Source organism: Tenrec ecaudatus, chromosome 6 (assembly GCF_050624435.1).
Source record: "Tenrec ecaudatus isolate mTenEca1 chromosome 6, mTenEca1.hap1, whole genome shotgun sequence".
Taxonomy (NCBI): domain Eukaryota; kingdom Metazoa; phylum Chordata; class Mammalia; order Afrosoricida; family Tenrecidae; genus Tenrec; species Tenrec ecaudatus.
Genome location: NC_134535.1, coordinates 115,293,516 through 115,319,290, shown reverse-complemented (window position 1 = coordinate 115,319,290; position 25,775 = coordinate 115,293,516). Strand labels below are relative to the sequence as shown.

The window sequence follows — 25,775 nt, the reverse complement described above, 5'->3', positions numbered from 1 at the left end:
CCTGCTTTGCAACCACATGTTAGAACTGGTTAACTGACATTTTGTGATCTAATTATTAAAATAATGGTACACCTATACTTCTTATTTAGTACTGTCCTTAAAATTTGAGCAGTATCACCCTATATTGAATTAAAATATCTCTCAGATACTTATAGTACTCTACTCCCTTGGAGAGAGATCAGGATAAAATTTTTCATATAAAATTCTGTCTTATTCCAGTGAATGCTACAGTCAGATTCTGCTGTGCTTCAAAAAGACAGGTGAATAAATAGAGCTTTTAAAAAATATATACATGAAAGCAAAGTAGTAATGTGTTCCTGATGAGAAACTTTCTAATATTTATACTGATATGCTTGTATACAACTTGTTCTCGGTGATTAATTTCTCTTTTGTAAAGCAAACTGGCAGTTCTTTTTGTTAAAACATAGACTCTTCCATCCAATGACAGGCAGCTTGCTCTGGGAGACCCCCTTAAAGCCTAAGAGGTCGCACTAAAACGTAAAGCAGGGAAGCACAAATATTTTACATAGCGGGTGGTAAATGTCTGAGATGCACTGTCATGAAAGAGGTTACAGAGACTGCAACACAAATCATGAAATTTTTTAAGCGCATAGATCGATAACCATTATGGTTTTGTAGAATTTTCGCTCCCATAAAGGTTTCTATAAACAAACAAACACACAAAATACTAAGCTGATTGTGTAATGAACTGATCCGTATAATCTGCCCCAATTCCATTTTGGATTCTGAATGTAGGGGACAGAGTAACATTGTTTATTTTCTCCGATTTGGCAAACTATGTAGATAATGATCTTTGCTAAATCTTACATGCAAAGTCTTCTGTTGCCGGGTCAGTGAAGTTCAAAGGTAGACCATGTAAGAAGGGCGTCTAAAACAAGGGAATGGTTTTTTTTACCACCCCTCCCCCCCGGAGATTTAAATTATCCTAAAAGGTCAAAATTCAACATCAAGGCCCTTTTAATTGCTTCAGCTAATAAACGTTAACCTCCCCTCCCTTTCTTTTGCCATTCCCAATTCTGAAACGTGCGAGGACATGAAATTCCCGGACAGTCCCCGGAATCCCTCTCCCCACTCAGGAGGGAAAATGGCCTTGAAAGGGTCCAAATAGCACATTTCAAAGAAGGGACGCGGTAGGCTGGTGGCTACCGCGCAAAGACAATCAGGCGATCGGGGGAGGGGCTAGAAGAACTTGGGAGTTCGGCCTCCGGCGCCAAGGTCTAAGGACCAGGACGTTACCCCGGAGGGGCGGTGCCTGCCCGGCCAGTTCCCCGAGCGCGCGGCTCCCCGGGACAGCTCTGCGAGCCCTGCTCGGCGGCGTCACAGTAGGTGCTCGGGGCTAGCGGGTGGTCGGAGAGGGGGCGCAGGGCGCCAAGGGAAAGGTTGGTCGAGGGCTCGAGGGGCTCCGCGGGCCTGAAAGGTCCCCGCTCCGTGTAGCTGCGGGCCGTTGGCTTGTCTTTCACGCAGGGGACTCGGGTCCTGTGCATTTCGAAGGACCAGTTTCCTCGTTTGTGGACTTCAGGCACTCAAACTGCAGGTGGGGTGGGGGCGGGGCGGCACGTTGTCCCGTGTGAGAGATGATGGAACCCTAAAGTCAAGCCCAATTGGTATCCTGTCTGAAAGGTCCCCTTGCAACTTTAGGGGGTGTCAAAGGAACTTGCAAGTTGTCCTGGCAGGTGGTCATGACTTTAATCAGTTTTAGCTGGTGAGAATGGTTTGCATATTCTCCTGAGGCTGACTCCAGGAAGAGGGGCTTGGGAAGAAAGGCCCGGCCATTGAAACACTCCTTCCTGAAAAGAGGCCCCGCTGAGCCGCACACCAGGGCTCACCCAGGGTCGGAAGCTACCCACCCCCTCCCGGGGGTGGAGGTGGGGGTTGGCGGCAACTGATTTGGTTGTTTGCTTTTCACCAAAGGGTGAAAGTTCCTATGCTTTATCCGTTTTCACACACCCAACCCGCCTTTGGGCCCTTTGAAAGGCAGAATTGCTCCTTCGGGTTCACTTTGCTAGTTTTAAAACTAATACCAGAGTACTCGGAACTGGTAGCCAGCAGAGTGCAGGGAGAGCCTTCTTATATCGGATGCATGGAGAGCTAAAGGTGAAACTCCTTGGGGAGGGGCAGGTTCAAGGCAGCCCCCTGGGGGGCATCACGGAGCAGGGAAACGCTCCTTGGGAGTTAAGCGCTCAGACTGGTTGGTATTGCTAGACCGACAAGACAAGAAGGCGGAGAGAAGGGCGCTTGTGAGTCTTCCACTCGCCCGACTTCCTTTGAAGCAGCCCCAAGGCCTCTTGGGAGTCCTCCACCACTTTTACTTCCCTCTCCCTGCTTTCCATCAACTTGAGGATAAACTGAAAGTAATCAAGCTTCCCTGAAGGGCTGTGTGGTAGCTGCACCAGCCCCAGCAGCCCTCAGGTTAGCAGCGTTTAAGCCAGCTGGCGAGTTCTCAGGGGCCAAGCCAGCTGGCATGGCAGGCCAGCCACTGCTTTGTGAATGCTGGAATCTCAGGGTGCCCATGCATTACCCTCTGCTATGTCTAGAATAGGATCAGGTGTGGAGACCATCTTTGGTAATTATTCGAAGATATGAATTGGTCCAAATTTGACCAATTTGCCAGGGAAGAAGGGTTTTAGAGAGGTTCTACCCCACCCCCACCCCCACCCCATTCCCCACTCCAGGTTGGGGAAGAAAGTAAGTACCATCCCCTGAGGTAGCCTCTCCAACCCCCTGCATTTTCTTTATTTTAAAATTACATTCAAATTTTTAATTTCAATAAATCGTTTTATTGGGGACTCTTCCAGCTCGTATACTAATCCATGTATCGATTGGATCAAACACATCTTATATCTATGACCATCATCTTTTTCCAAACATTTTCTTTCTACTTGAACCCTTGGTGGATCTGAAGCCCCTTCGGCTCGAGATTGCAAATGCCGCAGTTCCCTTAGGAACTTCTAGAGTGGAGCAGCCTAAACAACAGCATGATTGTTGCTTCTCTTTCTTCTCTCTCTCATTTTCTCACAGGAGTAAGATTCTGTGGGTTTCAGAGGCATGAAATTGCACAGTCACGGCCCCTGAGATATGTGCCCAGATTTTCCTGCTGTTTCGTAATACTGTGGAGAGAGGCCGCATATAGCTGAGAAATAGAGAACTACACTCTGTGACAAAGAGCCTCTGAGGGAGGGCTTTGCAGCCGAGAGATGCAAAAGGCAGACAAAGCCCCCCAGGAAAGGAACGGGATGTCATAGGGAACCATCTCCACAAGCTCAGCTCTTGATTAGTGGGGAAGCCTGCGCATTCCACCAGTGAGAGCGTGTGAACTGAACGTGGGTCCTGTTACTCAGTCTGTCTCTTTTGACTTTTCTCTTTGTATATGTGAAGAAAAATGATTGGCTCTCCCTACTGTAGTTTCAGGTGAAGCCATGCAGTATGTGAAAGCCTTTTCACATGTGAAAACTTTTTCACATTTGAGAGCTCTTAAGTGGCATCTTCAGCAGTTCGAACAATGCCCACGTGGGAGCTTACGTGTTTACTAAATGCTTCGACAGCACTTGGAAACACTGGTGGGTGCAAATGCCCGCTGTCCAAACACGTGGCGATTTGAGTGTACCCAGAAGTGGCTCAGAGAGGAAGACTTGGCGATGGACTTACTGCTCCTCACTCCCCTAAATCAAACTCGGGATGCCCTGTGGAGCTGTTCTACTCTGACACCCAGACGCCATGAGGTGACTTGATAGAGACTGGTTATATAACTCTTAACCAGAATAACCAAGTGTCTTAAAGCACTTGTCATGTGTTTATTTAATCCTTGCAAGAATCCTGCGAGACAGGCATTTCTACTGCTAACCTCTTTGGGCAGCTAAGGTCACCAAAAGTCACGTAGCAGCTAGTAAGTAATAAGTGGCAGAATGGGGTTGGGGAGTGTATTCCCACGCTCTCTGCTTTGCGTTCTCACCAAAGGTGGGTTCTCTCTCCATTAGGGCCCTGAGCCCTGGTCTCTGCCTTGACAGGAAGAGATATTCACAACTCGGCCAACCGATGAATCATTTAGTAAAATGAACGAAGCACTTTTTGCCAATGAGGCTTATCATCTTAATCATTTATTTTTATGATTCATAACCAGGTCTCATGCCTTTCTCTGCTTTCTTTCCTGGGTTATTTCCATCTCATTCCTAAAATACTCAATTAACTTAACAGTTTACTCTCACAATTCTTATTGCTACTCTAGTGCTCTCGGCCTTCCCGGTGCCCACCCTGGTAAAGCTTTCTGTAATTGTGTGGTAATGGCTTGAGTGTTGTGTAACAGGTTCGTGGTGACTTATTGACAAATCACCTTTGGAAGAAAAGCAGTTGGAACTGGCATCGCCTTAATACATGTTTAAACGATGCCTATTTCTTAAGGTTTGCACTTTTACCACTCATTACCCAGCCTGCATGTTTGCTGGGCGGTGCAAGAGGTTGGTTCAAAGAGGCAGTTCATGACCTGAGCCGGATGGCCTTGGCCCATCTCCCAGAAATCTCAGATAATTTAGCAACATTCTTAGTGCTTGGGAAACTTTCTTTTCTGGGGTGGGGGGGGGCATGTGTGTGCACTTTCTATGGTTTTCACATTTAAAGAAAAAGTCTCCCATTGCCCCTTCTCCCCACATGATGACATCTTTGTTCTCCCAGCTACAGAGCTGAAAATGTCCACTTTCTCTATGTACTTCCAAGATCCATTTTCATTGAAAATCCCAACATTCATTCCACTGCTAAATTAGTTTCATTCTGGGCACATTGATAGAGACCTACAGAGATTGTTTGAAAGTTTGTTTTAGTTTTAAAGTTCCTATTAAATGGCAGCACTCTAATTTTTATAACACTTCCTTGATTTTTTTCCCTCTTAATTTTTACCATCTGTGTTATGTTTCTTCTCATCCTCTTGCCTAGGGACCTAGGACTTAGAGATTAGTAACTTGACTACTTAATGTGAGTATGCGTGTCTAAGGACAATGCAGTTTATCCACGACTTATCCCCTCAATACTTTTAGGTCTAGAGATATAAAAATAGAGGTTTAATTGGGAAGTTATTTTTAATTAGCTTCCCCCCATCTAATATTCATCCACTGCTTTTGATTCAGTGTCTATTCAACATCGATTCTATTGGACAGAATGGAGCTACCTCATTGGGTTTCCAAGGCTGCACCTTTTGGGAGGCAGACTCTCACCTCTTTTTCCCACAGAGCAGCCGACAGGCTCGAACCACCAACCTTTCAGTTAGCAGCTGAATGCATTTCCTATGCACCATCAGCACTCACTTCCCACATCCTAAATTGAAATAGTAACACTTGCCTTATTGCATAAATGGAAGATGAAAGAAGATAACAGAAGAGAAGCCCTAAGAAGTGCCAGCTATTGAGTCAATGTTAGTTGTTTCGCCATTTGTGTGAAGTCTCTTGAAGGAGGTAGAGTACATGAAGTTAGCCCAAGGGCTTTGAAGTTAAAAAACTCATAGGTTTGTGTCTTCTGTTCTTCATCTGTAAGATGTATATATTTATGCAGATTATGCATTAGTTATCAGGATTCTATAAGATAATATACAGAAAGATAGTTGATATCTCTCAAACTCACAGAATTACACTTGTATGTGTATTACTTTGTTTATATTATCATTAGTAGAAGTATAGACAACTTCATGGTCTGCAGCAGTGCATTGAAATGTATATAAATATAGAGTATTGGTAGATTGATAGAATTAACAATCTGATAAGATCTCATGGGGGTCAAAGGAAGAAATTGACCTCATCTAGAAGAAAGAGCATTTCATGGTAAGTTAAATAGCCTGTGAGAAAAGATGCGTCAAAAGCAGCAGACACTCGGAGAATGACTACCAGGTAGGGTGGGGAGTTTAAATGGAGACTTGCCTTAAATTTTCCATTTTGACTTACCCTAAATTTCAACCCACTTTAACTTCACTGCAGGGGCCCTGATGGCATCGTTGTTATGCATTGGGCTGCCAATTGTAAAGTCAGCTGTCCAAAACCACCAGCCACCTCTGAGAAAGATGAGGCTGCCCGGGAGAGGGGGGGTGAATGGATCCCAGTGTCTCTCTTTTATAAAAAGCCACACCTCCCAGGAAGCACCATCGGGCTGTTTCCTGGTTGGCAGGTTGGGCTCCACCCCTGCGCAAGTGCAAATTGACACCAAATTGAACTGCCACAGCATCTTTGGATGGATCCATGCCATCAGCCTTTCTGTCATAGGCCCAGTGCTTAATTGTTTGTGCTACCAGGGTAGCTTTGCCTCCTCACTGCTATCAAGTATATTCCAACTCACAGCAACCCTATAGGCCAAGGTAAAACTTCCCCTGTGAATTTCCAAGACTAACTGTGTAGTAGTAGGAAGCCTCATATTTCTCCAGAGTACTGGCTGGTGGTTTTGAACTGCTCACCTTTTGGTTAGCATCCCAACATGTAACCACTACACCACCCGAGCTCCTTTGTTAGCTTTTAGATGGATGTAAATAAGGAATGTAAAATAACCTGGAGTCCTAGCATATAAAGCTAATCCTCTTTCCCCTACCATTCTTCCTAAGAAAGTATCATAGATAGTGATTCTTCACCTTACATTTCCAAACCTATTACTTTGATGATTCTATTATTCTGCTTTTTTGTCATCTATATACAATGACGGTGATATTTTAATTTTTATATATAGTTTTTCATTGGCCAGGAATTGTGCTAAACATATTCCATGAGTTATCTCAATTAACTATGACAACTCAATCATTAAAAGCTATGACTGTTCTATCTTATAAATGAAGAAATTTAGTCTGGAATAGGTGAAATACTTCCACCAGAGATAGTCTCCTAGATGCGGGATTTGAACTCAAACCCCAGAACCTGGAATTGTGAATACTACTGAAATGACAAAACCCTACAAAGGTTTTGCTAAAGCAAAGCATGTTTCAGAATCTAGGCGTTCCTAGCACAACACGTACAAGTTGGACAGTAAATAAGGAAGCCCCCAAAGTGGATGCATTTGGAATACGGTGTTGGCAAAGAATACTGAAAATACCACCGACTGCCAAAAGAACAAATATATGTTGTGTTAGTCTGGGTACATTAGAGAAACAAATCCACAGCAACCCATGTATAAGAGAGAGTTTTATATAAAGGGTAAGTGCACATCAAGAAAACATCCCAACCCAGTGCTGCCAAAGCCCACAAGTCCAGCGTTAACCCATATGTCCAACACCAATCCACAAAGTCCTCCTCAATCTTACAAAGCACTCTATGACACCGACTGCAGGAAGAAAGCCGAATCAGTGAAGGTGTAAGCATCTCAGCGCTGGCAGGGGTCTCCACACCGCTGCTCCAGCACCCAGGGTTGCATTGGGGTAGGTCCATGTGGCTTCTCCTCAGGGTTGTCTTGCAGGAAGTGAGCCTTGCAAGCTGAAGCAGGGAACTGGCTAAGGTAGCTACACCCTGGTCCGACCATGACAAAGCAAGAGACCCGAGAACTTGAAAGGCAAAACTCACCGAGCCATTTATCTCTCTGCCTTTCAATTAACCCCACTTGTGTTTATCGGCCAGGTTGGCACAATAAATATTAACTATCTCATGTCTTGGAAGAAGTACAGTCAGAAGGGTGGTGCGACTTCATCTCAAGTGCTTTGGACATGTTAGCAGCGGAGGCCAGTTCCTGGAGGACAGCATGCGTGGTCAAGTGGAGGGGCAGCAAGTAAGAGGAAGGCCCTCAGCACCATGGATTGACACAGTGGCTACAACATTGCCCGAATCTATCTCCTTGAAGGCCTTCCTCTTCTCTGCTGCCTCTCCACCAAACATGATGCTCTTCTCCAGGGACTGGTCTCTCTTGTCAACATAGCCCAAACTCATCAGACAAACTCTCGTCAGCCTTGCCTCTAAGGAGCACTCTGGCTGGGCTTCTTCCAAGACAGATGGGTTTGTCCTTTTAGAAGTCCATGGGACTTAACAGTGTAGAAGTAGAGAACACATAATTCTGGTTCCTTTGAAAATTTAAAAACCAAACCGTTTTTCCCTGTAAGTAGCCCAAGATATTTTTAAGGACATATGGTTAATATTGCAATATAAGTATATCAAGTGACCATTGAGATTTTGGGTCTCAGTGTCTGTTGTCTTACATTTCCCCCATTTTGTCTAGACTCTTCTTTTAGGACTCCAGACCAAAACTAAAGGACAAAAATGGCTGGCCTCACCCAACTAGCCGAGAATGATGTATTCATGGCCTTTGCGTCCTATGCAACGATTGTTCTGTCGAAAATGATGCTTATGAGTACTGTCACTGCAATGTATAGAATAACAAAAAAGGTAAGATATTCAGGTGTCATGTTTTCCTTCAAAAGTTGAAATTCCAGAAAATAATTTTCTTTGTGCACTTTTTTTTCAGGGGTGGGGTGGGGGGAAGCATTGTGACAAATACTGCAGTGTGATGCTTGGATGCAGATGAACCTGGTATGGAACCGTTGCTAGCAAATGCTTTGTTTCCTTTGGTTTATGGGACTTTTACCCTTCGTTGTATTGCTTAGTAATGGCGATCCTCGGAGTCTCAAAGTTTCAGGAAAACTTTCAGTGATTTTGTAGTCAAATTTTTCAATGAACGCCAAACAGAAGTTGTTTTTAAGAGTGTAAACTGGTGTTTCCCATTCTTTTTACAAGTCAAGGGTATGACTTTTGGGACAACAACAAGAACGCACACACAAAGGCTGAGAATTAGCGTTCTTATTCTCATGGCAGACCTTCATATAATTGGACAAGCTATTTGGTTTTGTGCACTTTTCTGTTTTTAAAAAAATTCGTGTTAAAATATATACAGCAGAACACACACCAAGCCACCAGTTTCTACATGTGCAATTTCATGGCAGAGATTGCATTCTCCAAGATGGGAAACTGTTCTCACCTAACTTTTCTGAGTTGTTCTTCCTCCACTAACTTAAACTCACTGTCCCGCACTCCCATCTAGCCCCTCCAATTGCAGTCATCAGTCTGAACCCATGTCACGTTTTGAAAGGGAACAATGCACAGGACAAACGTTCCTTACCAGCTTAACGAGTGTGTGCTTTAAGGACAACCCCGGGGGGGACTTTTGGCTCACAGTTTAAAGATGATCTCAGGGCAGTAGTTTCTGGGCTTCATCCAACCTTGTTGACTCCAGAACATCTGGATTCCAAGAAATCCCGTTCCAAATGTTTCTCCCTTTTGATGAGGATTCTTTTATAGAACTCCTGATCAAAGCATTTAGCCATGGTAGCTCAGTACTGCTAACTAGATACTACTGTTTCTAACCTGCACAGTGAGAGGGAGAGCAACATTTAAAGATTTTATTGGTGCACTCCAGAGTCTATCCAGCAACTTCTTTTTCTTGAAAGCCATGATCCTGGCTTTGTGTCCTCCAGGCTCTTGCTTTGATTACACCTGGGGACAATCTCAAGCACATATTTTCGAGAGGCTCACAGCCCTTGCTTCTTCCTTGGAAGTATGGTACTCCTGTACCAAGGACATTTGCCTTCTAATGGGAAATATACCCACATACCTAAGTCTCTCAAGGACTCAACTCTTGGTGAGACGCTGTGCTGGAGCAACTGGCTACAAAGGGGGGGCTGTCTTCCAGCAGGTCTACAATATGCTTTAGAAAAAGGATGCTGCTAAAGAGAGTGGAACCATGACTCTCCTGATGGAGAAAGTAGGGATGCACTGAGATTCGTTGGGATTTGTGGAATGCCCCTGGGGATTTTGGTGCTTTTCCTGTGTGGTGGATAATGGAATCATTTTATAGGCATACCAATCATAATGTGCTCTTTATCATGGGAGGTGAGGGCTCCTCTTCTGCTGTGTTGTCCAGATGAGAAAACTGACATTGAGAGTTTGAATAAACTTTTGAGAGTTTTCCAGTAAAGTATTTGGATTTGGGCAGAGATTCAAATGCAGAATGGTTTGAGTTACAATCTTTTGCACTTTGTAAGGTTAATTTTATATAGTTTATTATAGATTGTGAAGCAGTGAAATACAATGAAGTACTTTTTGAATTGACAAATGCCAATGTTTTAAATATCAAAGCATGAGGAAATCATTTCAAACAACATAATAATTGTAGGAAGGAATTAATAAACATATGCCCTAGAGTACCTACTGTGTTATTTATAGGAATACAGTGTAGCTTCTTAGCTTTCCGGGTGTTATTCAGCCCAGGCAGGGTTTTATCCAGTTGGGGGAGCCAGAGGTCTACAGCCAGAGGTCTACAGCCAGAGGTCTACAGCCTCATAGAGAACAAGGCAGCTTTCCGGTCTTCTTCCTTCCACTGGTGTCTATTCCCACTGGTGTCTATTCATAACTTACTACTTATGCATCACTCGGTGGGTCCGCCTGAGGGAAGTTATGTCGCTATCACTGGAAAGAAAGGCGCTAGTTCACCATTATGATAATAATCGAGGACAACTAAGAATTATGCTTCCCCTTTTTCCTTCCTTCACATCATGTTTATACTTTGGTTCTTATTTAAGTTGTTTTTTTTTTTTACACTTTGAAACAACATCATTTATTCCCAAATGGTTACCAAGCATCTATTGCAACTGCCAGAGCTGCGAAATGATTACCAGTATTTGTATCTGGCTGGGTATACAAAACTCAAGGTTTCTTTGGAACAAATGTAGTAGGGATCCTGAAGAACAAAGGGGAGACTTTGAATTCAAGGTCATGAACACTGATGTAGCACCATAATCCAGTTTTAGGATTTCTCAAGCAGCTGCATGAAGGACAGATTTGTTTTTCTTTAGGATCATCTATGGTACTTTTATTTTGAATTGTTAATAAACACTCATATGCAAATGATAGGTGATCTCCCCTCCCCTTGAGTCTGATGTCTTCTCCTCGCTTCCCTCTTCCCCAAGGGCCAACCTGGATGTCTATAGTATTAAAATTCAAATAACTCATTAGAATAACCCGAATTAGTAACTTTTTCTTGGTATTTGCAATAGGCTTTTGCTAACCCAGAAGATTGTGCAAGTTTTGGCAAAGGGGAAGCTGCTAAGAAACATCTTCGGGCAGATGACAGAGTGGAACGTGTACGAAGGTAAACCACTGTTTCCTGAAGTAGTTCACTTTTGCATTGATTGAAAGAATTGAATTTTGCTCCAAGAAGCTATTTGAAAATGAATTTATCTTACCTAAGCCACAGAAAAAATTACAAATAAAGAATCTAGAAGTCTCTAATCTTCAATGCAGTTGTATATACTGTCGATTTTGCAAAAATTTTGTATTCTCATGATTGGGATTGTTGAATTTATATAGAGATGTATCAAAATAATGCAGGGGATATAATTGGAAATGCAATGTAGCTTCTTTGCATAGAATTCAAAATATGAAAATTTACACTCAGCAAAATGGGGACAACAATCTTTCTCCAGTTTGAAGATAATATTGGCTAATATTTGGGGATTTCAATGAAGAGTTAAAAGCAATAAGCAGAATATCCTCTTCCTAGTCTGCAAACAATGTAATTAATATACTTAGTTTAATCAGTACATTCACTTCTAGTTCTGAAGGCATATTTCTTAATCCTGATCATAAAAGAGCATGTGAAGTACAAAGTTTTTATATTGAAATTCCATTAACCAATGTCTTAGCCAAAGATCGATACCATTTTCTCAATCAGTATTTTCTAATGTTCATTCAAACTGGCGGTGCAGGGAAACTTCAAGTATATTCTAAGCAGTCGAGTGAATTGTTGGATCATAGAGTGGTTCTGAGCAAACCTGGTGGAATAGTGGGCTATGCATTGGGATGCTAGTTGCAAGATCAGTTCAAAACCACTAGCCACTCCAGGGGAGAAAGATGAGGCTTTCTACTCCCATAAAGAGTTACAGTCTCAGAAACCCACAGGGGCAGCTCGTTCTACCCTGTCCTGTAAGGTCTATACATCAGAATTGATTTAATGGCAGTGTTTTGGAGGAGTTTTTCCCTAATATTTCTGCAGATACTCTAATGAATTTTAATCTGGGTTGTGGATTCCTGCATTGGTACGTGATTTTTCATATTCTGTGCTTTCCACCGTGTATCAAAACAGACAGACTTAACTAAATTGAGTGGAAGTGAGTGCAGGAAAAATTACCTAAAGGCAGCACAACCATCGTGAATCGTTCCATAAACCTCAGTGCTCTTGTAGTGCTGCTGCTGATTTCCACTCTGAAAGTTTACACTGTGCCAGCTGCCTCTACAGGAGGTCAATCATTACATTGTTTGGGGCTGGGCCCCCTTTAGCCCTATGACTCTTCTGCTAGTTTAGGCCCAAAATTAATTTTGGTCCTAAAACGAATTCCTTCCCGCTCATTCAGAGCCATTTATCTCAAGTTATTTAACAAGTAATAATAATTTTCTAATAAGAAGTCTATGTGAGATATTTAGAAAATAATGTTAGCTTCTGTTCCACTTGGGTTATATATTTGTTAATTCATTAGTCCCAGTAAGTAAGTCGGATTTTACAGTGCTTCCAAATTAAAATAGACTAGGAAGAATGTCTTAGTGTACTTCAAAAATATCAGCCAATAGAGCTCTATTTTTGTGTGTTCACGGTGTTGCCATGAGTTGGGGGCTCACTCAATGGGAGAGATAACAACAACTGAGCAAATCAGCCAATCTTGAAGTGGGTTGTGCCAAGAATATGCCGTGGACATAGCTTTAAGACAAAGATTCAATCTAGAGATTCCAAACAGTAGGGGAGTAAAGATGATAATGTTACCAGAAAGTATAAAAATCAGACAAGCTGAGATCAGCTCTATGAAGTTACAGAAACGAAAAGAACAAACCTTGACATGGCATCCATTCTGACTTGTGACAACCCTGAAAGACAAGGTAGAGCTGCCTCGGTTGGTTTCCAGAACCTCAACTCTTTTGGGGAATAGAAAGCCTCATCTTTCTACTGCAGAACAGCAAGTGATTTCGAACTGCTAACATGACGATTAGCAGCCCGATGCATAACCACTACGCCACCATAGTAGTTTAAAACCTTATCCTATTCTCGCTGTCCCTAATGCATGATGCTAATTGTGACTCAATTCTCATCACTTTCTTAGGACTTCCAAGTGATAGAAAGCACTCGGGAGCCTTAGGGTGGAATGATGATCCAAGTGTATGTCTCATTCACGAAACTCATCAAATAACATTTTAGTGTTGCAGTTCAGATTAGTTTGGTATCCACATCCATACAATTGTGCTTCTAGAAGGCCATTTTCTAAGGGAAAAAAGGATTAAACTAAGAGGTGAGCAGCAAATACGTTTTAGTGAAAGTGGGGGCCTGCCAGTTCTGAAAAGACTCCGCTAGAGAAGGTGCCACAACCGTGTGAACGGCGCCCCCTGGTGATCAGACACTGGCGTTTCAATGAGGCAAGAGAAGAGTCTTGGAAAAAATTTTTTTTTTCCATTTGTGTTTTTGAGGTCTTAATCAGCCTAGGGTTTTGGGTATTTTTTTTTGAGATCTTAATGACCTATTCAAAAGTTCTTATTAACAAACTAATTTTAGAGGTGCTTTTCAGAGAGTTTCTAGGATCATCCTTTTCCATTTTTAACTTGGATATTTTTCCACTTTCTACTTCAACAGGCAAGGGGACAGTTGTTATGATTAACATATTCCAACGACAGGGATTGAAGTAGGTGTAACTGTAGTCAAGGGCGTGCACTATTGGCTAAATTAAGAAATACCAAAAATCCCCAAATATGTGTTGACATGTCAAAATAAGTAACTTGTAAGTTGAGTGTAGACAAGGAAATCATTGATGTTGGAAAGCACTGTATACATGTCCACATTGTATTAGCTTGATGTGATCAAGAGAAACAGAACCATCTATATTTAATACAACAAGCTAAAGAGATGGGAATAAGACAATCAGTCATGACTCCTCTCTCAGTTTATGGTCCTCTGGTGGCCTGTGTGTTTCTCCATGGTGGTAGCTATACCACTGGTATTTTCCATACCAACAGGCTCACCCATGATGGACTGGTTTCAGTAACCTTCAGATTTCAGACTAGAACAGAGGACCTGGCAATCGACTTCCGGAGACAGTGGCCAGTCAAAGCCACATGAACACCAGCAAAGCACAGTCTGCTGTGGTGCTGGGAGATGAGCCCCTCTGGATGGAGGGCACTCAGAATCCATCTGGGAAAAAGCTGCCTCTTCAAAGGAGGATTGACCTTAATGACGTGCATAGAGTAAAACATTTGGGACTTTCTTTTGCTGCTGTGGTGCCAAATGAGTAGTAACAGCTGCAAATATTCTATTAATAATGAGAGTATGGAATGTGCAAAGTGTGAATCTAGGAAAATTGGAAGTCATCAGCATTGAAGTAAAATGTGTAAAGATAATTATGAGTGAGCTGAAATGCACGGACATACAATTAGCCTTTTGAATTAGGCAAATGTATGGCTTGCGAGGCCAGGAATGACAGAGGAATGGCACCCATTTGTCACCAGAAAGAGCATTCAAAGATCTGTCCTGAAGTACAATGCTGTTAGTGACAGGGTAACATCCGTATGTCTACAAAGATTACCCAGATGCCCACATATAACAAGTTATGGATAAGATTACAAATAATACCCAGATGCCCACAGTTATTAAGACTATTCAAATTTGTGCCTGGACCGCTAATGCCAAATATGAAAATATGGAACATATTTAGCAACTTGTGTGGACTGAAATTGATCAAACATGCAATCAAGATACATTGATAATACGGGTGGTTATAACGCAAAGATTATATAGTTGCATAATATGGCCTTAGTGATAAGAAACCACACCCGAGATCACACGGTAGAATTTTGCAAGACAAATGGTCTAGTCTTTTTACCAAGATAAACAGCAACTGTACACATATACCTCACCATATAGGATATGCAAAAAATCCCCAAATCAACTGTATCTGTGGATAGGGATGATGGAAAAGGTCAAAGTCATTGGAACAAGGATAGGGGATGACTGCAGAACAGACTGCCAATTGCTCATATACAAGTTCAAGTTGGAGCTGAAGAAAATTACAAGTCCACAGAGCCAAAATATGATCTCGAACTTATCACACCTGGATTTAAAGACCATCTGGAGACCAGCTTTGACCGAAAGGAAAAGCCCAGCGGGAACGTCGGAAGAGGCCGTACGACTTGCTCTTGATGTAAAGTAGCCGCATCGAATGGAAGAAAGGCTGAAGTAAAAGAACGAATCCGAAGATTTCAAAAGACAGTGCGAAAAGGGAAAAGAAAGGTTTATAATGAAATGTGTAAATACCTGGAAGTAGAAAACCAAAAGGGAAGAATGTGCTCAACACTCCACAAGGTGAGAAAATGGGAGGAAAACACCAAGGCTTGATTTGCAATACTGAAGGGTTCTATGGGCAAAATATTGAAACATGAAGGAATCATCATGATCCGTTGCATCGGGCAAATCTCCTGCACAGGGCTTCTTTATTCATTGTGAAGCCTAAGGTGCACCTGACTCTAGCCTTGCCAGGTTCAGTTGCTTCATGTGCATGTGAAAGCAGGACACTGACTAAGGAAGACCAAAGAAGAATGAATTCCTTTGGAGTAATGCCTTTCAAAGAATATCAAATGTAGCATGCAATCCCAGAAGAAAGGACACATCGTGTTGGCAGAACTACAGCTAGACCGACCCTGCAGAGCACAAGTACCCATTATTAGGAGGGCCCAGTCTTCTGAGCAGTGCAGCATGGTTGCTAGGATAAAGGGCCACAAACGGAGGAGGACCCTCATTGAGATGGGTTGATCAAGGGCCTGCAACTCTGGTTCTCCCATAGCAACAACTGCAAGGACTATACAGGACTGGGCAGTGTTCAGTTGTATTTCCTTTTGCTATGAGTTGGGGAACTGGCACAACAGGTGCCCAATGACAAGAAGATAGGGGACGGCTAGAGAAATAAATACAAATGGTTAAAGTAGGGCATGGGTTTGGTGTTCAGCAGGGGAGCCATCTATAATTCACTGTCTTGAAAGGTAGAGAATATCCTTTCTTGGAGTTTGCCCAGTGAAATCTAGACACTCAGTGGACATTCTATAAGGGGACTGAAGTATGGGCTCAGGGTTGAAATACATAACTTCTCTTCTGATTCAAAAATATATAACATTGAGAGATTATTGTCTGTGTGTCCTTATCAGTTCTTCAATTGAGAGGCTAGAAAAAAAAGTGCTTGAGGATTGGATTTCTGCCTCTCACAGGTTTATAATCATCTTATAAGAAAACCAACAAGCATCTTGGCATTAGAGAATGACAGAACCAATATCCACCTAGATGTGCAACTGTGGGATACAGGGTAGACATAGCTTGTGTGTTCAGAAACACTTGGGGGGACCCACTTGGAGCATATAAAGATAGAGAATGAGGAAGATAAAGCGGGAGTTCTTGGGTAGGACCTGGGACCCACTGCTGTATATTGTGAATCCAGGGAAGCTTTGGCTGCGTTTAGGGAGTCAGGAAAAGTCCGGTCAGAAACCCATTTTGTATTTGACTATCCTTTGTTCCTTCTCAAAGGCATTTAGCAACTGCTCGGGTCAGATCGATTCTGAGATTGAAGTGCCTTTTGACTGGACGAGGGATGCATGCTTGTAGCATCATGAGCACGGAGCTGGGCTCTCAGGAGCATTAGTCATGCAGCAAGTTTGTTCAAATGGCCATGTGTTCAAAGGAAGAAGGCAAGGGTGGGGGGGCAGAGACCCAGGTATAGAATGGTCAAGGAGCCCTGGTGGTGAAGTGGGTTACACATTGTGCTGTTAGCAACAAGGCCAGCAGTTCAAACGCACAATTCACTCTGAGGGAGAAAGACGAGGCTGCCAACTTCAGTCAAGACTTGTTGGCTGTGGCATCAAATCGAAGCTCATGGAGACTGATACCAAGAGGGAATAGAGTTTGCTGCTCTCTAGAAATGACTCTGAAGAGACTGAAGCAGCCAGTCTCAGAAGGACTCTGTCCTTTGAGCTGAGAACGAGGTCCCATGGGCTGGGGGGGAGGTGGGGGCGGGGCGGGGATGGTGATATTGAACTGCACAGGTGCTCACTGGGAATGGTGGGGTAAGCGTATGCCTGGGGCAGAAACGCAAGAGAACTGCATTTAAGAAGCATAAAATAGCCCAGGCCTTCAGTGCCTGTTGAAACGTGCCTTAGTAAGACAAAAGCTGTTAGCTGTGAGGACATTTGAGGACTGAGGGAAATAGAAAATTTAGAAGGAGAAGTAAGAGAAAGGATGGGGAAGAAGAAGCCCCATTAAGGTCAAAAGAAGCCCTTCCCTTCCCAACCCTCTACCATCACCTGACTTGTATAGTCCTTTCATGGTGTTTTGTTTTGTTTTGTATTTTTGGCCCTTGATTTTCTTCTCTGCTTTGATAGTGCATTCTGTTTCCCAATTGTTTTACAGAGTGCCAGATGGGCATTGTTTCCTTAACTTTCCTTTGTCTTTCCCAGTTTGTAAAGAATACTAACACACCCATTGGAGGTGAAGGTATCTCTGTGGTCTAGGTGGAGAGCTCAAAGGTCCAGAACAAATACACATGGCTCCATTTAGGCAGTGGGTGTTTCTCTAGTCCTCATGGCTTTCCTGTTTTCTTGAGCACTTGACTTTCAGTAGGTGATGGTGTGGATTAGATGTTGGGCTATTAAGTGTGAGGTCAGTGGTTCAAACCCAGCAGCTGCTCCACAGGAGAAAGAGTGAGGAAGCTGTCAGCTCCTGTCAAGATTGACAGTTTCAGAATCCCAATGGGACATAGGTTACCAAATTTGGCCTACCAGCCCCTTTTCCAGGAGAAAAAAAGTACCTCAGCACCCCGATGGCAATGAAAAAGACGAGGCTTTCTACTCCCATAAACAGACACGGTCTCTCGAACCCACAAAGGGTCACTATGAGTTAGCATTGACTCAGAAGCAGAGCCCATAGTCCAGGATAAAGTGTAGTCCATGTTCCAGGATCACCCAGTGCCTCCCTTGCCCTTGGGGGTAGTACTGCCCACTTTGGGAAGCACCGTTAATAGAGCGTGTCCCAATAAGTCTCAGTGGACATGGTGGCGGGGGCTTTGGACTTGCTTCTTAGCAGCCCTTGGATTGTTCCATTAAAGAGATGACATAGGGATAATCACATGTTTTTCTCTTCATTTTCATTCCATAGGTATATATTTAAACTGGCATTTCCCAAATTGTGCAGTGCCAATTGGTGTGTGTGTGTGTGTGTGTGTGTGTGTGTGTGTGTGTGTGTGTGAATAGGGTAGCATGCAGCTGGAATGATCCAATAGGTCTGAAAAAAGTAGAAACTTACACTTCATCCTGTGTTGTAGACTAGAGGACAAAAGGTTTTCATTGCTAGTGAGACACAGATTATTTTTTTTCTCTCTGAAAAATGGGCAGTAAACCGAATCAGTTTGGGACTCAATGGTTTACTAGCAGGGGTCCTCAAACTATGGCCCGCGGGCCACATAAGGCCCACTGAGGACATTTATCAAGCCCGCTGCGTGATTTCCCCCTTTTGTTTTTTTACTTCAAAATAAGATATGTGCAGTGTGCATAGGAATTTGTTCATAGTTGGTTTATTTTTTAAACTGTAGTCCAGCCCTCCAACGGGTCTGAACGACAGAGAACTGGCCCCCTGTTTAAAAAGTTTGAGGACCCCTGGAGGCCTTTCAGAGGCTTGCTCATCTTTGTTTGTGTCCACAACAACCCAGCCAGCTGCCATGGAGTAGACTCCGACTTTAGAGTGACTCGTGCCTAGTGGTTACACATTGGGCCGCTATCCACAAGGTCAGCAGTCCCAAACCAGTGGCCCCTGTACAGAAGAAAGAGGGGGCTTTCTACTCCCATAAAGTATGACAGGCTCAGAAACTCACAGGAGCAGTTTTGCTCTGTCCTCGGTCGCTCTGAGTCGGAATTAGCTCCTTGGCAGTGTGGGTTTGATGAAAAGGCAGCGTAGAACTGCCCCCAAGGCTTCCAAGGCTGTCAGTCTTTACAGAACAGACGGCCACGTCGCTGTGCTTTGGAGGGATTGATGGGTTCGAAGCACCGACTTCCAGTTAGCAGCAGCGTCCATCAACCACTGTACAACCAGGGATCCTTTCCTCCATTTCATGTTGTTACGTTGTCCGGTTTGTCAGACACCTGGAGGAGGAACCTGAGGAAAGTGAAAGGAAGAGAGGAGGAGGAGGGGCGGCCGAAGTGCTCATCCTGGTCATTCGGCAGGCAATTTATAATAATTCCGTTTATTGCTTAAAGGGAAGAAACTAACACAAAACAATATATTTTCCCTTTGCTATACAGATCAGTAGCTGATAAACTCCATCAAAGCCTCCATTTCCAGCTTAGAGTCAACATTTTTGCCTCTGTAACCATATCCGGGACATCAGATTTTAAAGTTAAAAACTTTAGGACACACATGCATGCGTCCTGCGGGGCCTGGCAGTGTAGCGGATACCAGTTGGACTGGAAAGCACCAGTTATGTGGCAGGAATGAGAGGGACCTTTCTCGTCCAGTAAAGAGTTACCGTCTGGAGTATCCACTGGGGCAGTTCTCCACTGCCCTGTGGGGTCGCTATGAGCCAGCGTCAGCTCAATGGCAGGGAGTCTCTGAATGTAGATAGATGCTAGCGAGTGAAATCCAAGACGCAGTGACCTAGAGGAACACCTGTGTGCAAACCACGCTTTCTGCTCCTTCTAGCTGTTGTTCCAAGGTAGAATGTGGGAAACATCTTTCTCTCTCTCCAGTGCCTATTATTTCTGTCCATACTTGTAACTTTTGTTTCATCATAATTAGCTAATGCTTTTTGGAATTTGAGGACAGGTTTTATAGTTATTTATTTCTGTTATTTGGGTGTTCTGAGAACATGATCTTGATAGGAAATTGGAAAGTGCTATTATGGAACCTTCTTATTTGGGTAAATGGGCAAGGATTCTCCCAGCAATTATTTTATAGACCAGCAGATGTGAGGAAGGAATTCACAGCCTAAAGGAAGAAGCGTTTTCATAAGCAGAACCTTGAATTGCTATTTTATGAACCTAAGAAGGAAATATTTTTTAATTATCTCTACAAAAATGAAGTTTTGTGATACAGATGCAGTCTTGCTATTCTAAAAACGGCGAAATGACTTCTCTGTTGTATGATGAGACACTAAAAATAAAAATAAATAAAAATCATGAGACATTCTAAATAAAAGTCAAGTGGCTAAGGAAGCAAGGCAATTTGAGAGCAATAAAAGGAAACTTACATTGCCAATTAACAATCCAGTAACACTTGAATTAAGCTTTAGAGAACAAGGAAATACTGATTTTGAAACAGTGTCTTTAACAGTCGTCTTTTCCTACAGGGCCCACTTGAATGACCTTGAAAACATTGTGCCCTTCCTTGGCATTGGCCTTCTCTATTCCTTGAGTGATCCAGATCTGTCTACAGCACTCCTGCATTTCAGACTCTTTGTTGGAGCACGGATCTACCACACGATTGCATATTTGACACCCCTTCCCCAGCCAAATAGAGGATTGGCTTTTTTTGTTGGATATGGGGTTACATTTTCAATGGCTTATCAATTGCTGAAAAGTAGATTGTACTTGTAAGGAGGATCCTATGACTCAACATCTAGTTTGTTTTCTTAGATTTTAGAAGGAGGCAAGATTTAAGAATTGTCCACAATACATTTTGAATATTTTGATTGTTATCATTTGTAACCCTTACTCAACATTTCATATTATCAATCTAGAGAAAGTATGAATCATTCTTTGCTAAACTTGTATTTCTTAATTGTTGAACTGAGCAAGTGAAATAAAGAATTTAAATGATGCTTTGCTTGGTGTTCTGTTTCCAACTTTTTATTTTCACAAACCTACAGAAGAGTTGAAAAATAGTGCGCTGAATTTCTATCGAACCTTCACCTAGATTCACCACTTATTTAATAGTTTGACATATTTATTTCATTCATTCTATTTTTTAACCATTTAAAGGTAAGTTCCAATTATGACATTTCGCTATTTGAATAACACCCGTTTAGCTTTTGTCCACTCTTACCTAGTATGTTTTATATATTAAAATTTCCCCTATGATGTCCCTTTTTACTTTTGAGTTAGAAATTAAACAAGGATGAATATTGACTTTTTATCATTTCTATTTTCATTAAAGTGACACAGTTCTTTACTTTTATTTTGTATTTTTATTACTGATACTTTTTGAAGAGTCCAGACCAGTTGTTTTAAAGAATGATTCTTAATTTGGACTTTCTATCCACTCATTCTTAGATTTAGGTTAAGCATTTTTGGTGAGGTGCCCTTGACATTAGCCACATTCATAAAAGGGCACGTGATGTCAGTTGACGTATTCTATAAGATCACTTTAATAAGATAGTATGAATTCTTGTGTCCACTCTAAAAGGATCCTTTATGTTTATAGTCCTATCACTTGCTATCCTGAGCATGCCAGGTTCTCCCACAAGTGCTCATAGGGCTTAGCCTCCTGTGATTCTTTATGAATCAAATATTGTTTTGGTAATTATAAGATGGTGAGCTCTAATTATACAATCAAGAAACCAAAGCAAACCCATTGCCATTGACCCCATTCTGACTTGGTGAACATCTGGGATACTAGACTTGCCCCATCATGTTTCCATGGCTATAAATCTTTATGGGACAGACTGGTAAATATCCCCAGATTATTACTGAGATTCCTTATTTGAAAGAAAATAATCCCTTACCACTAATTTTTAATGCATTAAATGATCCTGTTTGACCGGTGGAAACCCCTTCCAACCAGCTTCAGAGCCCTTTGTTATGTGTCCTTGGGTCTTTGAGACTTTTCTGTCTTTTGGGCCCCACCCCTGGAAGAAGTTGTTTCTGAGAGGTACTCTTTAGTGGAGAAGCTTAAGAACAAACATTCGAGGGCTGGATGTGCTACTTGGTGCCCAGCCTTATTGCTAGGGAGGAGTCGGGTACCGGGCATGCGTGCTGTGCCGCTATTAGAAAAGTTATGGGCTTGGATTTCTCAGATGGTCCTGTAAAGATTAGCCATCCTTTGCATCCAGGCCATTCCAGTGCATAGCGACCCTACAAAATAACAAAATCAAACGCACTGCTCTCTAGTTGAATCTGTCTCATTGGGACCCTAGAGGGCAGACTAGAATTTATGGGTTTGGGGTGCCTGTGAATCTGGTTTTCTCTGTTGTTGTTTGTGTGCTGCTTTTTGCTGCTTGTTTTAATTCTTTCAAAGCATTTCAGTATGATACACATGATAGATTGCCCTCAGAGTTCATATAGGTACTGCATCTTCCCCAAGGCATATTCCTTTTTCTTAAAAGCCCAAAGCAAATTAAGTTACAATACTGAAAAAAAATTTTTAAATCCAGTTTATAATCATTATCATTTTTTATACCTTTTCCCCATGCAAATTTCAAAGCCCAAACCAAACTCACTGCCATTCAGTCCCTGCTGACTCTGAGCCACCCACGGTGGGTTTCCTAGACTGGAACTGTTTACTGAAGTAGAATGCCCAGTCTTTTTCCTGATGAGTTGCTTGTGGTGGTTTCGAACTGCCAACCATGTAGATTGCAGCCCAGTGCATAACCACTATACCCCCAAGGCTCAGGGCAAACTTAAGACTTATGTTATTAAAAATTCATCTCCAGAGTCCAACTATAGTAGTCATACTAACTACCAAATGAACATTACTTTACCCTGATGTATTTTAGAATGCACTCTCACATTTCTTTCTTTAAAAAAAAAAGTTTTATTAACAAAATGGTTCACATATGCTTCCATAGTTCGGTCCGGTTGACAGCAGCTGTACAATCATTTGTAATATCAGTTCTAGAACATTTTCTTCCTTCTATTCATTAGCTCCAAACTCCTCTCCAACCACTCCCCTTGTCCTCAGTAAGCCCTTAATCCAGTTACTGACTGAAGCTTCTCCCATCCCAGTCTTCATACACTGGAAAACAGAGGGGAGAAAAAGATAAAACAGTAATGACAAGCCCGAAAAAAATACCCCAATAAAAAAGGAAATATTAAAAACTAGAAAATAATTAAAGTGGGTCCAAAGGCAGAGCAAATGATCGAGTGTCGCATTTAAACCTAATTTCAAGTGCCATGATCATGCTTATCATATTCTCTGAGAGCAAGGCTGTCCCCATCCCTCCACTGTGGTCAATGGGAACAACAGGATTAGTCCGTATAGAGACTGGATATTGCATTCTCACTGCCATCCATGATGGTCTGCAAATTAGATGCTCACAATTTAATGCCATTCTTTCCTTTGGATTTGAATTTTTGTAAATTTATTCTCCTTAGATCACACAGGCTGGTGTGCTGCTTCCATGTGGACTTAGTTGACACCTCCCTTAGATGGTTATTAGGTTGAAAGCAAGCATTTGAGACCCCAGAAGCTATTGCTGGTAACTGGACACCATCTGCTTAATTCACCACACATTGCTGTAGCATCCATATCTTCAGTAAGGGCCATGTCATAATAACCAATCAAGCCCCAAATCACTCACATATCTATGGTTCATATACATTCCTGGTTCACTTTGGAGGTCTCCTTACATTGTATGCCAGAGACCATTATCAATCATCCCCCTGGGGAAAGCAATTCGAATGGTGGTGTCATTAATTAAGCCAAGGGTATAGAGTTTAACTTACTGTTGGGAAAAATGAACTTGTACAAGTACAGACGAGCTCTGAACCAAATACCATGAGTTGTTGATTTGTACAGAATAAACTCTTCAGCACTGTTTACATTAACTCTAGAGGTTGGTAACAGGGTAACCTTTCAATTAGATTTCATTGACAAGGGCTGAACCTTGCCCATCAGATTGGTGTATGTCAGAGTAGGCAAAGAGGGCATTAAAATAGTAAATATATTGTAGTGCTGGGTTTCCTTTCACAGGGTACCCTTGGAGCCAGGGATCAGAACCAACTGCCATTGACCACCACGTCTGTCGCCTTGGGGTGGCAGCCATGCATTTCTTACCGGGGAGTTATAGTCAAGGAATGTTCCTAAAGAGCTACAGGGACATTTGAGGGAGCTCAGTTTGTTTAGCGGGGTTTCCACAACAAGTCTTTCTGGTGGGGTCTGTGAAGGATGTTATGCTCCTTGAAAGGTAGACTCTAAAATCACATTAATTTATAGCTCGTGGCGTGGGTCACCAAGAGTTGGATAGAAACTAGGTAAAAATGTTGAATTAGGGACATAGTATCTGGTTTGTTCTTCTCTTGGGTCCTACATAGTATTGTTCAGTGGGTTTTGTTCCCAGTAGGAAGTTGCTCCTCCCCATTTGCCCATCAGCAGAAATGGAAATGCCTCATCAGAAACCTAGGTGATTCCCTCCCCCCATTTGATTTGACTTTTCATAAGGTTTTCTCCAGATTCCTGTAGGAATGTCTGTTGATTTGGTGTGACCTTCTCACAGTGCTGTATGGCAGCAAATGAATGGTTGTCTTTTTTGGAGGCTATAAATCTTTTAAAATTAATTTTTTAAATTTGTTAATAAATCATTTTACTGGGGGCTCTTACGGCTCTTATAACAATCCATACATCAATTGTATCTAGCATATTTGTACATATGTTGCCATCATCATTTCCAAAACATATTCTTTCTACTTGAACCCTTCGTATCAGCTCCTCTTTCCCCCCCTCCCTCCCTTACCCTCCCACCTTTGTGAATCCTTGATAATTTATAAATTAGTTTTATTTTCATATTTTACACCATCTGCTGTCTCCATTCACCCATGTTTTTATTATTCATCCCCCTGGGAGAGGAGGGGGTTGTATGTCGATCATTTTGTTCAGTTCCCTCTTCTCCTTCCACCTTCCCCCTACCCTCCGGGTATGAGTTACTCTAATTATTGGTCCTGAGGGGTTTATCTTTCCTGGATTCTGTGTGTTGAGATTTCTTATCTGTACCCATGTACATGCACTGGTCTAGCCAGATTTGTAATATAGAACTGGGGTCATGATAGTAAGGCGTGGGGGTGAAGCATTAAATAATTAATGTTCTGTGTTTTCTTGGTGCTCTGCTGTACCCTAGCTGGCTCATCCCTTCCTTGTGACCCCCCTGGGAGGGAATATCCTACTGTCTACAGATGGGCTTTAGGTCTCTATTATGACCACCATCCCTCATTTACATCAAAATGGTTGTTTGCTTGGGGCCTTCTAATGCCTGATACCTGATTCTGTGGACACCTCTTGATCACACAGATTGGTGAGCATCTTCTATATGGGCTTTGTTGTTTCCCTTGTAGATGGTGGCTTGTTTAACTTCAAGCCTTTATGACCCCAGGTGCTACATCTTGTAATAGACTGGCACTGTCAGCTTTCTGCAGCACATTAGGAGATGCACCCATTTTGTCTTCAGTGATCATGTTAGGAAGGTGAGCATCACAGAATTCCAGGTTATTAGAACACATTGAGGAAGAACTTGAGTAGAGGCCCAATGTCCATCTGCTATCTTAATATTTAACATATAAATATATGGTTGTAGACCTATATCCTTATCATTATATATTAATATATTTACATATTTACATGCCTATGTTTATATCTCTATAAATGTCTTTTGCCTCCTAGTTCTTTCCTCTATTTTCTTTTACTTTCCTCCCATCCTACTATCATGTTTAACCTTCATTCAGCTCGCTGTACTTCCTCTAGGTTACATTGCACTTGATTGAACCTCACCAAGCATTCTAAGCCCTTCTCACTGTCAATGTTAGATCCCTTGTTGTTCCCTTGTCCTTGGG

At 42.3% G+C, this 25,775-nt stretch overlaps 1 protein-coding gene across 1 annotated transcript; it reads left to right on the top strand.

The window, feature by feature from the left end:
* The first annotated feature begins 1,185 nt into the window (after nucleotides 1-1,185).
* On the top strand, nucleotides 1,186-20,817 carry MGST1 (microsomal glutathione S-transferase 1). The gene is made up of 4 exons (XM_075552022.1): nucleotides 1,186-1,343; nucleotides 8,182-8,348; nucleotides 11,012-11,106; nucleotides 20,366-20,817. The coding sequence occupies exons 2-4, from the start codon at nucleotides 8,223-8,225 to the stop codon at nucleotides 20,610-20,612; spliced, it is 468 nt and encodes a 155-aa protein (XP_075408137.1). The 5' UTR covers nucleotides 1,186-1,343; nucleotides 8,182-8,222; the 3' UTR covers nucleotides 20,613-20,817.
* The last annotated feature ends 4,958 nt before the right edge of the window (nucleotides 20,818-25,775 follow it).

Bases quoted from the DNA above. Each gene is read 5' to 3' on its own strand.
- MGST1 (XM_075552022.1), top strand. From the start codon at position 8,223: ATGGCTGGCCTCACCCAACTAGCCGAGAATGATGTATTCATGGCCTTT. The intron at 8,349-11,011 runs GTAAGATATTCA...TATTTGCAATAG, and splicing joins TGTATAGAATAACAAAAAAG to GCTTTTGCTAACCCAGAAGA. The intron at 11,107-20,365 runs GTAAACCACTGT...CTTTTCCTACAG, and splicing joins AGAGTGGAACGTGTACGAAG to GGCCCACTTGAATGACCTTG.